The sequence below is a fragment of the Chanodichthys erythropterus genome, chromosome 14, assembly GCF_024489055.1.
Source record: "Chanodichthys erythropterus isolate Z2021 chromosome 14, ASM2448905v1, whole genome shotgun sequence".
Classification (NCBI taxonomy): domain Eukaryota; kingdom Metazoa; phylum Chordata; class Actinopteri; order Cypriniformes; family Xenocyprididae; genus Chanodichthys; species Chanodichthys erythropterus.
Genome location: NC_090234.1, coordinates 8,753,774 through 8,771,232, shown reverse-complemented (window position 1 = coordinate 8,771,232; position 17,459 = coordinate 8,753,774). Strand labels below are relative to the sequence as shown.

Sequence of the window (17,459 nt, the reverse complement as noted above, 5' to 3'; positions counted from 1 at the left end):
TAAGCCATCCACTGCATCTTGATGTGCCGATATGGCAGCCACATACCCTTTCAAGGTGGAAGGAGACAGCCGGCCTGCCAACCTTTCCTGCAAGAAGGAAAGGAAAGCAGACCTGCAGAACTGACTGCAGGTCTGTGGGTCTTGCCTTCAGGAAGCACACCAGTTAGCGAACAGACTCCACTTCAAGGCATAGGTCCGCCTTCTAGAGGGGGCTCTAGCTCGAGTGATGGTGTCTATCACCGCTGGTGATAGCCCACTCAAGTCTTCCACGTCTCATCCAGGGGCCAGACATGGAGGTTCTAGAGGTCTAGGCGCGGGTGCCAGATTGTGCCCCGTTCCTGAGAAAGAAGGTCCTTTCTCAGGGCAGTTTTCCAGGGAGGGGCAAAGATCACGAGCTCTGAAAACTACTGACAGATAGGGAGCTTAAAGTTTTTCATTTTGGTTAATTCAGCCATAGATGCTGATATGGCAATAAAAAAACAAACAAACAATTAAAAATAACTGAGTTTACACTGACTTTTGCAGAATTTCTTGGCATTGTTGATATTTCTTCTGAAACATATTTAAGTTTTTTTTTTTCCTCATAAAAAAACACAGAAACTGCTATTTACAGCGTTATGAACAACAAAATTTATAATGAAAAATTGCAAAATAAACAATAATTTAGTGGAATAACAACCAGAATCAGAATATAAATACAATGATATATACAGCATCATGCAAAGAAGCAGCTGGACCTGGTGGAGAACATGAGCTGTTCCTCATAATGTTCTGGGCTTTTTCTTCTGGTCCGCTGTTCGTAGAATGAGACTAGTTTGGCCCATTTATTAGTACCACACAGTGATTGTAGAACAGATGTTTACAATGGTTTGAAGGAGAGAGTGATGTAAACCAGAAGACAATGTAGAAACACAGAAAACTCATAATATAAGTGCTGTAGAAAGTAATGCCAAATCTGATATCAATGACATCATCTTGTATTTATCCAGATTGTTTTCTGAGAATTACAGCAATCCTAAACTGCATGTCTGTGAGGAATTCTGATTGTTTTATGATTATTTTTGTCCTCAGACAATCCACACCTGAAAGAAGATCTTCCACCAATCTTATCTCAGATGAAAAGGTCAGATATGTTTATTCCCGAATTTAAAGGTATAGCGTTTACTCACTCTCATGCATAATTTTGTTTCTTCTGTGGAGCATAAAAAAGACGTTTTGCAGAATTGCCATGCTGCTCTTTTCCAGGCTACTCAAAAAATGGTTTTCCCTGCTTCTATGGTGCTTCTTGACCTTAGTCACTGTACACTTTTATGGTATGGAATAGTGCATCCTCAAAATATGCAGGAAACAACATGAAGAGAATTTTCATTTTTGAGTGAACTATTCCTTTAATTGCACGTCTGATACGGCTCATGTTAATATGAACTCTGCTGTCACCTAACTGCACTGAATATTACACAGAGCAACCCTCAGATCAAACAGCGCGATCCTTGAGACAAAAGAGACAGTTCCCTCATAGAGAATTCACTTCTCCGCTGAGAGAGAGAGGATTCCAGGGAGGTAGAGAGAGAAGGAGTGAATCAAAAGGCTGGAAAAGCGTGGTAGAGAGTAAACGCTGACTTCTCCCTGAGGTGATTTGTCTTTTCGCTGCTCTCTCTACAGATGTTGGAGCCCCTTTTTTCCAGTAAAGACCTGAGGTTCTTTGCTAGGACTTTGATATCCTACTCGAATTCAATATGTGAAATAGTAGAGCCACTCTGTGACTTGGAGCACATCGCTGAGCTTTGAAGTCTGATCCAATTTTTGCTGCTCGCCATTTGATGTTGAAAGGATGAGATGAAGAAAACGTACAGTTTTTGCCAGTAACTCTGCTGAGCATATGTAAGATTAAAACAGCCCGCTCCTTTGGAGGGTGTACTTAGAAATGTTAAGCAGATTAATTCTTTCCTATAGCTCTTTTATTCAAAGATAAAATTAAATGTGTGTGGAAGTCTGCAAGGACGGCCTCCGTTATTTCCTGCATTACAATGAGCGTGACAAGAGCGTGCTAGAGAGAGAGAGAGAGAGAGGGAGAGCACTCCAGTACCAGTGCATTAGCACTTACTGTTGCCAAACACTGTGTGTTAATGGATGCTCAAAACCAGCCTGCTCTTAATAAATCACTTCAATTAATTCACACAAAAGACTACTGCTGTTTTATTCATTATGATGCGCTTGTTTGTATTTGTTCGCTTTGTTTCCTGATGTGATGTCTGTTGACGTGGGTGTGTGTGTGCATTTCTTTTCAGGTTTTCTCTGTCAACGCAGACACGGGCAGCAGAGAGGACAGCTCCAGTGACGCGTCTTTGCTGAAGACAGACAAACAGAGTGACAGCAGAGAGAGAGACGGGCTTCAGGAGCGTCCGGCACTGAGCAAACAAGGTGAGTCCACACACACACATATATCCACGTGTGTGTGTCTGCAACATTCTCATAGTCCCGAATACACACACACAAACGCACATTTACAATAACCAAAAAACATACAATTTATTCACCCTCATGTTCCACACTGACTTTCTTCCTCCCAAAAAGAAGACATTTTGAAGAACCTCCAATGTAATTTTCAAGTGATTATCACAGAACCTATTTGCTGGGATATGTTAGGCAGCAAGTGAACATTTTGTCCTCAAAGTTGATATGTTAGAAGCAGGAAAAATGGTTAAGAGTAAGGATTTGAGCGAGTTTGACAAGGGCCAAATTGTGATGGCTAGACGACTGGGTCAGAGCATCTCCAAAACTGCAGCTCTTGTAGGGATTTCCTGGTCTGCAGTGGTCAGTATCTATCAAAAGTGGCCAGGGTCAGGGTCATGGGCGGACAAGGCTCACTGATGCACGTGGGGAACGAAGGCTGGTCCGTGTGGTCCGATCCAACAGACGAGCTACTGTAGCTCAAATTGCTCAAGAAGTTAATGCTGGTTCTGATAGAAAGGTGTCAGAATACACAGTGCATCAGTTTGTTGCACATGGGGCTGCATAGCTTCAGACTTCGAAATCGCCAACAGTGAGCATCAAAACTGGACCACGGAGCAATGGAAGAAGATGGCCTGGTCTGATGAATCATGTTTTCTTTTACATCACGTGGATGGTCGGGTGCGTGTGCGTCTCTTACCTGGGGAACACATGGCACCAGGATGCACTATGGGAAGAAGTCAAGCCGGCGGAGGCAGTGTGATGCTTTGGACAATGTTCTGCTGGGAAACCTTGGGTCCTGCCATCCATGTGGATGGTACTTTGACACGTACCACCTACCTAAGCATTGTTGCAGACCATGTACACCCTTTCATGGAAACGGTATTCCCTGGTGGCTCTGGCCTCTTTCAGCAGGATAATGCATCCTGCCACAAAGCAAAAATGGTTCAGGAATGGTTTGAGGAGCACGAAAAAAAGTGTTTGAGGTGTTGACTTGGCCTCCAAATTCCCCAGATCTCAATCCAATCGAGCATCTGTGGGATGTGTTGAACAAACAAGTCTGATCCATGGAGGCTCCACCTCACAACTTACAGAACTTAAAGGATCTGCTGCTAACATCTTGGTGTCAGATACCACACCTTCAGGGGTCTAGTGGAGTCGATGTCTCGATGGGTCAGGGCTGTTTTGGCAGCAAAATATGGCAGCAAAATATATGCCTGATCGGTGTATATATTGTACTTAACTTTATTACGTTAACTAAGGTTTCGACCCACATGAAAGTCAGTAAATTATGACAGAAACTTTTTTTTTTTGGGCTGAACTTGTCCCTCTCTTATATTTGTGTCCTGTCATATCAGCTTATGGTTTGGCTGAGCTTTCACTTTCGGGCCAGGCAGTGGATTAGAAGTGTGCGTCTTTGTAAAGGTTTATTTATTTAGGTTTTTTTTTTTTTTTAACAAAACACACCAATAACATCAAACACTCTCACACACCAGTGACTCTATTAAACACTCCCAGTTACAGTGACACAGAGACCAAAACACACATATTTGCTGAACATATGTTTGCTTTGTGTTTCGCCCTGGGCTGTGAATTCCATTAATGAGAGCTGCCTGGGAGGTGTGTGTGTGTGTGTGTGTGTGTGTGTGTGTGTGTGTGTGTGTGTGTGTGTGTGTGTGTGTGTGTGTGTGTGTGTGTGTGTGTGTGTGTGTGTGTGTGTGTGTGTGTGTGTGTGTGTGTGTGTGTGTGCGTGCGTGCGTGCGTGCGTGTGTGTGTGTGTGTATGCATGTGTGTGTGTGGGTGCACGCATACATAGAGAGAGGGAAGGTGTGTCAGTCAGGGGCGGGAGGGGCGGCGCTGCTGGGATCAGTTGCCGGGGGTCCATCATTAGAGTGATTACTGAGGAAGGTGTGTGTGGAGGTGGGATTGAGATTAGCTGTGTGTCCGCGGATTAGCGTATTAAGACAGATAATGTAACACACACTCCGCACTGCAGTGGCTCCGGATTACTGTCAGATCACCACAGCACGCCTGGGTTAGACAGCCACGCTAACTCTGTGAGACTGAGAACAGGTGACCCCACTCATCCTGTCTGTCTGAAACACACACACACACACACACACACACTGGAGATGACATACTGATCATATTCTCACACAGACTCACAAACACACTTAATGTCTGATTGTAAGTGACTCAATCATTCATTTTAATGATTATTATTAATACAGTTTTATATAAATGATTGGTTTTCTGGAGGTATGCTGTATCTGGAGGATTTCAAACAAGGAAATTCAAAATTAAACTTAAACTACTTAAAAAGTCTTGAAAAGTAACTAAATCAAAAATAATGTTCTCATTGTTTAAAGATTTATTTGACTACAAAACAAAACAGAAGACAGGAAAAATGCCAACAAATGCATATAATGCAATTTTGCACCTGTTACAGATCAATGTTGCACCTGTGTTGATATTGAGGATATGAAACCTGTGAAGTTTTGTTCAAAACAGTGGTTTAATGACAAGACGATAATGAATCGACCTCTCTCTCATATATAGCTTATCAAAGTCTGATTCATTCCACTTCAGTTGAGTTCTGTAAATTAGGGAGTATTGTAGTTCTCTTTAAAGGAACGCCATGCTGTGTCTGACGTCGATGCTATGGGGAACGCCTCAGCATGACTGTGTCTGAAGCATGTGTGCAAATATTCCAATCCTGATTGGTGCAACGTCACCCCCTGACGCATGGCGGTGAGGCTCAGGCGCTGGAATTGGAGGTTCAGTTTCTCTTGGGCCATAGAATGTATTCCTCCTCCCGAGTCCGGGTTCTACAGCTGGTACTTCATAGTTCCAAAAAAAGGTTGGGAGATTGCGTCCTATCATAAATCTACATCAGTTAAACCGTACTTTGAGGAGATACGGGTTCAAACTGTTGAGCATTCCACTTATCGTGACTCAAATCGGGGCAGAGGACTGGTTTATCATAATAGAGGACGCATACTTCAATATTTCCATCCTTCCTCAACACAGGAAATTCCTACAGTTCACTTTCAGGGGCGAAGCTAAGCTTACCAGTACCGGAATAGTTGCACATGTGCTTCAGACGAAGTCACTCTGAGGCGTTCTCCATAGCATCAACGTCAGACACAGCATCTCGTTCTTTTCTCAGGGAACCAGCTATTTATATTGAACATAAATGTACCTTTTCAAGTTTGATATTGTCACCCTAACTGGAATTGTCCATTCATTCAAAAACCCACAATGACATAATTCTAAATAATATTATTGAATAGAGGCACAGAATAGGGGTTCAGCCTAATTCACAAAGATCCACCCACTTGGAGATTTCCAGCCTGGTCCCTGCTAGAGTAGCTTTAAAAGTGTTGATAAAATGTAGTTGCTTACACTGTTGTCCAGCTCTAGTTGTGCTGTTCACACAGCTGTCACTCACTATATTTACATTCAAGCGGTGCTGAGGATAAAGATCTCTCAGCATGGCTCTTTCTCGCTGTTTAAAGCTGTTTAAGTCAAATTACCTTACCTTGAATATGCAAAGAACAGAACTGCTGACTGGACTGCCCTGAGAGACAGCGCACACACACACAGAGACTGGTTTTAGATCACAGTTTGATGCCTTCATCAGAGGAGCTGTTGGCTAAACTAAAGACTTGATTCTGTCTGTGAGGAGAACACGTGTAAGAGTGTGTGGATGCTATTTGGATGTGTGTGGATGTGTGTGTTGTGGAAGAGTAAGCAGGGCAGACTTTGATCGGAGGAGATCAGAGTGTGTGTGTGTGTATGTGTGTGTCAGGGGAGACGGCAGTGCCAGATGTCTGGAGTTCTGCTCACTTCCTGCCTCTCATCCTGCTGCTGTCACCCTAGAGACACACATACACACACACACACATTATCCCTGTCTAACCTCTCCATATCAAATGTTCAGGAGGTCATGGCCAGTGTGTTACTCTGAGACCCAAACACTCTTCTCCTGTCTTTATTGGACGTTAAGTGCACTGCTGAGTCTCTGATCTGATCCCAGCTGTGTGTGCTTCTGACTGAACAGAAAGTCCATCACCATTTCACATGGTCTGATTTTAACCCTACACTAATGCTGTAGATTCAGTACACACACTAGAGCTTATTCACATCTTAAATGGTTACTCCAGTCAAAAATGAAATTTTTGTCATTTATTGACCCTCATGTCATTCCAAACCCGTAAGACTTCCGTTCATCTTTGAAACACATAATTAATATATGTTAACACTTTACTATAAGGTTCCATTAGTTAACATTATGCATTAAAGGGTTAGTTTACCCAAAAATAAAAAAATTCTGTCATCATTTACTCACCCTCATGTTGTTCCAAACCTGTATGTGTTTCTTTCTTCTGTTGAACACCAATGAAAAGAAGATATTTTAAAGGATGTTGGTAAACAGACAGTTGACGGTAGTTATTGACTTCCATAGTAGGAAAAAAAATACTATGGAAGTCATTGGCTGCCGTCAACTGTCTGCTTACTGACATGCTTTAAAATATCTTCTTTTCATTGGTGTTCAACAGAAGAAAGAAACACATACAGGTTTGGAACAACATGAGGGTGAGTAAATGATGACAGAATTTTCATTTTTTTTTAGCAGAACTAACCCTTTAATGTTTATGGACAGCACCTGTTTCCATTGCCACAGATAATAATTTTGATTTATAGTAAATAAAGGACTACAGTTAGTAGGGACAGTAGGGACAGTAGGGACACGGTAGCCAAATATCACAAATCATAACCATTTTTTCAAGAGAAAGATTGACTAATTTGTTTTATTATAAAGAATATACCTTTTGTCAAACCTATAAACACAAATTAAACTTTTTACGTCATATGATAGCCATGGGTGCCACTTTGTTATCAAGGGCATCCAATTACCATCTTGAAGATTTGATATTGAATTTAAAGTTTTATTTAAATATGCCTGAACTTCTGGCAGAATAAATAAGTCCAGAGGATGTTAAAAATCACAACTCATTCATGACATTGGCGGTTCATTTTATTTAGAAGTGATCATGCCTATGCCTTTTTCTCTGCTGCAAGGCTTCAGCCTCCACACCGAGAGAAAGAGTGTAGTGCTCAAAAATAACAGGCTTTCGGAAAGAATTTTGGAAACAGGGTGAGTGCATTACTTTATGGGATGGAGCATTCCACACTATGTACTCAGTTGTATACTGCATCACATTGTATCTCATCCTTCCCTGGTATCCTCAAGCAGAAAGCAAGCAAAATTATCTGGGTTTAATTTTTTTTTGTTTATTTGGTGACAACAAGGTTGCTGAACGATTGCACACCAATGTCATACTAGCATGAGCAATGATTAAGTGTGATAGTTTTGCATTTTAAACTTGGTTGCTAAAAAAAAAAAAAAATTTGATTAATTGTACTGAATATACTTCAAATCTTAAAAGTAGATTTTAAAAAAACTGTACATGCAGATAACATAATGTAAATAATAGGCCACTTAAGTGTACTTAAAGAAGGTACACTTTCGTGACTTTTTTTAAACACATTTAAGTACACTTAAAAAGTGCACTTTGTTAAAAATTTCAAATTAACAGTATTAGTTTAAAGTACAACTACCTACATTTTTGCAAACAAATTATGAATAAAGGTGCAGATTATCGATTAATAAAGATTTATTTTTGTGTAGTTCCTTGCACAAGCCTATGTTATGACCTCATAACACTTCTACCATAGTGCATGATTTGTACTGTAAACTAAAACATTTTGACATTTGAATCACATAACCAGCTTCATATGTATGACATAGTAAACTTGCTCAGTAGCTCACCTTGTACAGCACTGCACTTTTGATGCCGAGCTCTTAGAGTCAAAATAAAAGAGCTCAAAGTATTGTAGAAGCAAGACAAAATGGCATGGTTGCTTCAGCAAATGCATTTTTTTTTTTTCACTTTTTGCATTTATTAACACTATCGGTTAGGTTTAGGGTAGAGTTTAGTGTAGGTTATACGTTATTCTCAAGCATGATACATTAACATTTTAGCCTACAATACATACAACAATCAACATAACCAAACATTGCCAAATTCAAATTCATATCGCTCATATGTTTCAGATAAAACTGAACTTGACATACAAGTTCAAATAGAAATTAAAGTATATATTAGTTTACCATAAATGTTTGTCAGTGCATTCAGAAGTAAACTTTAGCCATATTTCAAAGACAGTTGGAATTATGAGATTACATAAAAGGACTTAAGTTGTACTTAATTGGGTCAAAAAAGCACTCTTAGTTCAGCTAATTGCATTAAATATAAATGTAAACTATACTAAATTTGCATTTAATTGCAAATAACATGCAATTAGGTGTCTGAAAACATTACATTCAGATCACATTAAATTCTTTTAAAGTATACATTATTTTTTATAATAAGTACTTTTTTTAAAGGTATGGTGCAAAGTGTACTTCTTTTTCACAAGGGTATACCTTTCTGTTAAAATGTTTTGTGTTTGTTTCTATTGAGGAATGAGTTGAAATTGTTTTCTGTAGTAATCAACAGCAAGTGCAGCAAGACATTTAGTTTGGAAATAACTGGGATATTCCTTTAAAGTAGAGATTGGGAGTTAAGGTCTCTCTCTCGTTCAGCCCCTCAGCATCATAATTTACCTTTCTTGTTTTCTCACTACTGACATTTATGTTTACCAAAAGCATAATCTGTATAAAGCGGGTTAACATAAGGAGCTCAGCTTTCATAAACCATGAAGTCTGATCCTTTTTAGAAGAGGGAGCAACAGAAGAGAACTAACTTGCACTTATGAAGTATGGACATATAAAGACAATGATGTGTTATTCCATATACATAAGTGTCCTTGAAAGGCATAAAGAAAATTCTAGAAAGAAACACTTTATGCTGCCTTCTCCAATTTGTTTGCTTGTGGATGGCAGGCCTGCACATTGGCCTGAAGGGTTTTGGGGAGTGGGAGTGTTAGAATAGTCTGATCTGAGCTTTACTCAGTGTGTTGGCTGTGAAACACACCTCTGAACATGTCATTTGAATGCATCATCGAGTACAAGATCAAAAGTTTTGCAGGATTAGCACAAATGAGTAACAAAACAAATTAATGTGTGCACACAAACAGATAGTGTCATCCCTAGTTAGTGTGCCTTCACTCACTTTGGTGGATTAAGTTCAGGAAGTGCACATTTCCTTTAGGTAGTTTGTGCCCAAATGAATTTAATCTTGGTTTGGGCTGAAACCAAAATCTTCTCTTTGATTTGTTCTGAAACTGTTACATAAGTAACTATGACCTGCAGAAAACCATGCCATCATATCAAAATAGTAAGATTTTATAGTGTTCATTTGCAAACATTATGTTCTATTAATATAGATCATGGGCCATTAAACATTTACAGTATAAGCATTAATTAAATAATTAAACAACCATTATATAATTAAAGTTCACTGTGGAATAGTAACTTTAAATATACTTCTCAGGCTTTACCATATTTTTATGAATCAGATAACAAAATATCAATTTTAATTAAAAAAAAAGATATCACAAGCACATTTGCTTGACATCCTAGTGGATCATGTTGATGATTAATGTGATTCTCTACACCTGTGGTTCCTCTGCTAGACACCTGTGTGAACTTGAGAACTGACTTCATACATCCACTAAAAACCACCAAAACACCAGCTGATTAAAAGACATTGACCAAAAATGAAGAAAAGTGAAGTTAATGAAGAGAAAAGCAGTTGTTCTCACTTGCTTTAATGAGAATGCAAAGCAATGCTTTTAAAAAAAAAAAAAATCTTTGAACATCTGACATTGCTCCTGTTGTTCCTGTAGATCAGATCATTTGACAGACACAGGCTGCCTGTGCAGGGCTGAAGTCATTGACTGTGTCTAATTGGCTGCTCTGTTGACTGTTTCGGCCGCAGGGAACACGTCATGTCATGCAAGATGAACACAGATCTGGAATTTATTTTTTGGGTCCTTTATTGTCACCACCATAGTCATCATCTCTGTCACACAAACCATCTGGAGCACAGCCAGACAGTCTCTCTCTCTCTCTCTCTCTCTCAGGCTCATTCATTCAACATCACTCCCCTCTTCTTACTAGCTAGTCAAAAAATCTTGGTAATCCTTGTTCCCTGAGAAGGGAATGAGATGCTGCATTGAAGACGACACTTTGGGGAACCCCTCCAGCATGATAGCGTCTGAACCACGTGTGGCGTTACATGTGACAGCTTACACGGAAGCTACTAAGGGGAGCCGACACGCAACATTGTTACCTTCTGATAGGTTGAAGAAAGTAATTCTCAGGCACTCAGGAGGTATGGCATAGGGATGCAGTGTCTCGTTCCCCTCTCAGGGAAGACGGGTTACAGTTGTAACCCGAGATGTTCCCTTTCAAGGGAACTCGCGCTGTGTCGAAGACAATGCTTTGGGCAACGAAATACCCACTGCACCACAATGACTAGTGCCTATTCTGGTGTGAAGCTTTTCAGGCAAACCTTAGGATGTGAGCAATTGAGATTCCGGTGTGGAGGGCAGATCCAAGCTACAGTATCTTATGAAGGTGTGCAGGGAGGCCCAGCCAGCTGCATCACAGACCTCTTAAAGGGAAAGTGCCCTGATCAGCCGACACATGTAGTGGAGGATGAAAGGCCTGCAGGATAACAGACTGCACCACATTAGATGCCACTTTTGGGCATGTGGCCCAGCCAAGGGTGGAGAATGGCCTTAACCCTCCCAAGAGCATACTCAGGGCAAGAGGGAGCAACAGAAAAAGCCAGCAGATCCCCAACTCTTTTAACGGGATGTAATAGCTAGCAGGAAGGCCACTTTGAAAGAGAGAAACTTCTTCGACACCTCGTCAATAAGTTTGAAGGGTGCCAGGGATAACCTTTCAAGAACCACTGCCAGGTCCCAGACAGGAACTCTGGCTTGGACGACAGGCCTTATCCTTTGAGTGCCACGAAGGAAACAAACGATTGTTTACCATAAATGTTTGTTTGTACATTCAGAAGTAAACTTTAACCATATTTCAAAGAGTAATTATGAAATTACATCAAAGGAATTAAATTGTACTTAATTACTTAAGTTGGTGTTTCCCTAGAGGGCCACCAGAACTCCAGAACTGAAGCCACTGGGCAGTTACACATTCCACTTTAGGGCATAAAGTTTCCTCATGGAGGGAGCTCTAGTGCTTAAAATGGTCTCAAAATCCTCGGTTGAGAGACCAGTGCTCAGAAGGTGGTCCCCTCAGGTAGTGATGAATTAGGTCCCTGGCTTGCGACAGCAGGTTCTGCCTGATGGGGATCTCCTATGGGGTGCCTGCTAGGAGTGATATGATGTCTGAAAACTAGACTTGAGCTGGTCAGCACAGAGCTAATAGGAGCAAACTGACTAATAGGAGCCATCCTGGTGGACATTCCCGGGAGCAGAGCGATCGGGGGAAATGCATACAGGCGGCGCCTCGGCCATGCCTGTACCATGGTATTCAGCCCCTGAGGGTGAAAGAGGTGAAACCAAAGCAGACAGTGGGTGTTCTCGTGGGAGGCCTACAAATCTACTTCCGCTTGGCCGAACTTCCTCCAAATCAGCTCCACAATGTCGAGCCACTGCCTTGATAGGATGTCTGCTCCCAAATTTTGGTCCCCTAGAATATACATCGCTCTGGGGTGCGTTTCCCAAAGCAAACTATGGTCGCAAGTTCTGTCGTTATCATTAGAGTTCAATGGGACTTACGACCATAGTTGACTTACAATGCTTTCTGGAAACGCACCCCTGAGCGAGAGCAACTTTCCCTGTGACCACAGAAGAACCTGAAGGGCCAGTCTGCATAGAGGGTGCGACTTCAGGCCCACCTGTCGATTTATATAGGAGACCACCGACGTATTGTCTGTTCATACAAGAACATGATGGCCCCTGAGGTCCAGGAGGAAGTGCCTCAGGGATAGAAACACAGCCATCATCTCCAGGCAATTGATGTGCCATGAAAGATGATGCCCTATCAACAGACCTCTGGTAAAGTGGCCTTCCATGACTGCTCCCCAGTCTGTGAGGAATGGGTCCATAGTCATGATTTTCCACTAACAAGATGCTCCCAACACAGGACCCTGGGACAAGATCCATGGTTTCTTCCACATAGCCAAAGAACAAAGGAATTTGCGCGTTACTTTGATCATGCGGAAGGTCCTGAGCCACCACTGCAGGGGTCTCATGTACAGCAGGCCAAAAGGTATTACGTTGGACGCTGCTGCCAAAAGCCCCAGCATTCTCTGAAAGTGTTTGACAGTGATGGCTTGGCCTAGTTTAATGTTGGTGACTGTAGTCAAGATAGTCTCTATACGAGCAGGAGACAACTGTGCCCTCATAATAATTGAGTTTCACACCACCCCCAAAAACGTAGTTCTCTGCTGGGGAGACAGTGAGATTTTCTTGATGTTTAGTCTTAACCCCAAGCACCTTATATGGCGAAGAATGACATCTCATTGCCAAACTAGGAAATACACAATTAGCGCACTCCATTTCGTATTTCAAGAGCACTAATTGTGTGTAAGTGATTAAAAGTGTGGATTTCCAACGTGAATAAATGCATGTTAAACTTGTAAATTATTTGTTTAGTTTTTATGTCTTTTTGGAGATGGTCCAAAATGAAAGTGAACATGCGTGACATTGTTTTCATGACATCCAGTGAGCATATGACATTTGACGTAATTGGGCGACACGTTTGGATGGGTAAGGAACGGTTCCAGTTGTGGTTGCACTTGAGCCTGGTATGGCACGGCACAATTACATAATTTGTTCTTGGCCCGGAATTCTCGTCACGGCTGTCTAACCATGCTAAATCGTGCTGGTAGAATCTATGACACCGCCACTCAGGATTGGTCACTTGTATGTTGCCTGGCTATTTGAGCGATGTAAACACAAATTAATAATTAAATTAAAAGAAATATTTGAGCATCCTCCATAGCTCGGTCATTATTTACATCTCTTATCATCAGTAAACCATTGCGATACCAAGGCAACGACTGACGCTTCTGTATTACATTCCAAAAAGCGGCCGCAGTGGAAAATGAAGCTGGCCCGCATCTACAAGGAATGGAATGCTTACGCAGTGAGAACCGCTTGGCCTGACAGTGGAAAAGCGGCTTTTGCCTACCTATTGTTTTGTTCATACAAAATGCTGACACTTAAATTAATTGTTTTGCCATTTTTGCGCTTATTAATGTATTTTGAATGCAAAAGGAACTTTATTTTTATTTTTAAATTGTGTTGATTTGTTATGCATGTTATGCATGTTTATTAAAAACAAGTTTTGTAATAACCAAAATTTCTGGACCTTTGACATTGATGAAATTTCATAAATAGACCTTTGAATGTAGACTTTAACAACCTAGAATCTCCTCAACCCGTGCATTACCCCATAGCCATTCTCTTTCAAGCCCAGAATGGAGGAATAATGGTGATATGTTGTGCTTGAAATTCTCTACGTAAACAGCCTTTTCAGAAAAGAAAGGAAGACCCTGACGTGAAGGCTGCGACGAAGCCTGCAGGAAGCACTCATCCAGCTTGCTTTTCTTTTGCACTTCCTGCTTTTCTGATGGCCATTCAATATTAATTTGGCCACTGCTCTGGTCACAACCTCAAGCAGCTTCTCAATATCAAAGAATTGGGGTGGCAAATCCTCAATCTTTCCTGCCTCAATGCTTAGAACCTCTAGATCCTCAGAACTAGATAATTCTAGCATCGGGTTCTCATTCAGGGCGGAAGAAGCCGTAGCATGGGCTTCCGATCCCTGAATGGGAACAATAGAGCTGACTGATGAGAGCTGAGAAAGGGCCAAAGCCATCTCGAGCTTGTCAGCCAGCTCCATGATCCCGAACCACAGGGAGCGCAAGCCTGGCCCATCTCAACGGAGCCAGGCTGGACTGGAGCGTTCTGAGCAGCAGCAGCTCGCACAGGCAGCACCGTTGAGCGCTGCCTATGCATGCTCCACTCCGAGGCACATAACACAGAGCAAGTGTGCGTTCCCACCGTGATATACCAAGGACAGGGAGATGCACACCCCTTTTATTGCCTCTTACTCTCTTATATTGCCTATGATATATATAATGCTTTGCAACATGCTTCAGACGCTATCACGCTGGAGGCTGGAGGGATATATAAATACTCAGTGCAGCACGTCAATGACCCCATAGCAGAGATTCAACAAATAAACAGATAAAATAAACTTGAAATTCCAAACACTGTTAAAGTCCTTATAAGAAATGTTCCAATACTTGGCAGCAAAAAACATCTCAGTTGCAGAATGATGCACCTTGCATGTAACCTGAGCACTTGGACTCTGAGCCACATTTGAAAGTTTATTACTGTTAGAACAGAAATATTGTGGCTAGTTTGTGGGATCCAACAATTTGTTGTTGTTTCTTTCTATAGCAGCTATTTATTAAAGCAGCCATCTGTTCTGACAGACACGCAGGAATGAGTAGCACATCGTAATGAATAAGCAACAGACTCTAGGAAAAAAAAGCAGTGTGCTTTAATCTCACAAATAAACCTGTGGATTCTGCATAATAATGGGAACATTGCTCACAGCAGGGGATTTGAAGTCCCATAGTGATTGACTTGAAATTCATTGTTGAAGTGAATTTTCACATAAACTTTAATCAATAAAGATGTGTTAAATGTATAAAGAGAAATGTTTCAGAGAAGGTTTTACTGTGCTGACTGTTAAAGCACTGTACACTCCAAGCACATTGCAACAACTTGTGTATCTGAATCATTTGAGAATTTATACTTTTTAAATGCCCCCCTAAATATATTAAACTTAGCCAACTAACTTAAAGGGTTAGTTCACACAAAAATGAACATTTTGTCATTTATTACCTACCCTAATGTCGTTCCACACCCGTAAGACCTTCGTATATCTTTGGAACACAAATTAAGATCCGATAGCTCCGTGAGGCCTCCATAGGGAGCAATGTCACTTCCTCTGTCAAGATCCATAAAGGTACTAAAAACATATTTAAATCAGTTCATGTGAGTACAGTGGTTCAATATTAATATTATAAAGCGACGAGAATACGTTTGGTGCGCCAAAAACACCAAAAAAATAACGACTTATTAAGTAATGACCGATTTCAAAACACTGCTTCAGAAAGCATCGGAGCATAAATGAATCATGAATCGGATCGCAGGTCAAACCGCCAAACTGCTGAAATCACGTGACTTTGGCGCTCCGAACTGCAGATTCGACACACAGATTCACAATGCTCCGATGCTTCCTGAAGCAGTGTTTTGAAATCGGCCATCACTAAATAAGTCGTTATTTTGTTTTTTTGCTGCACCAAAAGTATTCTCGTCGATTGATAATATTATTATTGAACCACTGTACTCAGATGAACCGATTTAAATATGTTTTTAGTACCTTTATGGATCTTGACAGAGGAAGTGACATTGCTCCCTATGGAGGCCTCACGGAGCCATCGGATTTCAACTAAAATATCTTAATTTGTGTTCCAAAATGAACAAAGGTCTTACGGGTGTGAAAGGGCAAGTAATAAATGACAGAATTTTCATTTTTGGGTGAACTAACCCTTTAACTCCCCTTATTACCTTGTTGGTTCATTGTAAGGAAAAAAAAAATCATAGAAAAACTAGAATAGGTACTGGTAATCTACCAGGACATTATCCGTTAAGTTTACAGATATTTCCTTTAACCCTAAAACACAACACAATGCAATGTGTAATTCAAAACACAGGTAAAACACCTGTGAAAAATCAATATGGAAAATTACATCATATTAACACAGCACAGTGGGCCCTATTTTTCAGACTTTTCTTAGTGTTGTTGGACAACTAGTCAACAGCCCTAATACAAGCTTAGCTGAGTTCTCACTGCTGAAAAATGTTCTGTTTTCATAAGAGAGTTTTATAAGAGTTTTCCAGTATAAACAAATAGTAGTGGCATAGTATGACAAAATTTACATTGCTGTTTTGTCGTGTTATGTTGCACATACATTGGGAAGTCTGATTCAGTCATTTCAAATTTCTTATTCAGTAATATAAATTATGATGTTGTTGAATCATAATCTGATCATTCTATGATTTAAAACATATTTCCCCATAGTATCTACTTCAATTAGATGCTTTCCAACTCTCACTAAACATTGCTCTTCATTTCTCCACCTGTTTTCAGTAGGTGAGATTTGGCTGACTGAGCACTGTGTCGTGGGAAAGTTTAGTTAACTTGGTGCCAACTTTTGAAATCCTCTTAATGTCAGTGAGAAACAGAGTAAGTTTAATAGAGTCTAACAGGATGTACTTTCACACGGGACAGTAACAGACTCTGAGTCTTTAAAATGATACTTATACTGTCCCATCTATTAGCATATTAGCATCAGTGGTATTATGGTTTAAGTCTTGATGATGAGTTGGGTGGATTTCCCTTCATCCTCCTGAGGTGTGACTGTTTCGAGTTAAAGACTCTTCTTATCAAAGTCAGATTTCCTGTGACCACAGACACTATAGGGACAGATGTGTGTTACATGTGGAGATTACATTCTATTTCAAACCACTGCTGTTCTTTTGAATAGAAAGCTATTTAAAGTATCCCAGAATAAAGTATAATGATCTCTACAAAAATATAACGCAGCACAACTGTTTTCAACGTTGATAATAATAAGAGATGTTTCTTGAGCAGAAAATCAGCATATTAGAATGATTTCTGAAGGATCATGTGACACTGAAGACTGGAGTAATGATGCTGAAAATTCAGCTTTGATCACAGGAATAAATTACATTTTAAAATATATTACAATAGAAAACCGTTATGTTAAAGGTGATAGAGAGGATTTTTTCGTCGACTGAGATTTCAAAGACTGTTATGAGTTTTTGAAATGAGCACATGTGTAAGAACATCCCCCCTCCTTCACAGCTCATTTCAAAGGAACGCCTAGTTCACGAGTATTGGAACACGAGTGTTTACC

General features: G+C 40.6%; 1 protein-coding gene across 8 annotated transcripts in view; it reads left to right on the top strand.

Moving 5' to 3' along the window:
• myo3b (myosin IIIB) overlaps positions 1–17,459 on the top strand; it is a 173,660-nt gene that overhangs the window by 127,937 nt on the left and 28,264 nt on the right. For 7 of the 8 annotated variants that reach the window (XM_067409691.1, XM_067409687.1, XM_067409686.1 and 4 more), the window contains 2 exons: positions 1,072–1,123; positions 2,289–2,421. In XM_067409691.1, coding sequence (XP_067265792.1) covers positions 1,072–1,123; positions 2,289–2,421 — 185 coding nt within the window. Of the gene's footprint in view, positions 1–1,071; positions 1,124–2,288; positions 2,422–17,459 lie in introns of those variants that run through there. The other variant, XR_010897124.1, reaches the window with a different exon arrangement.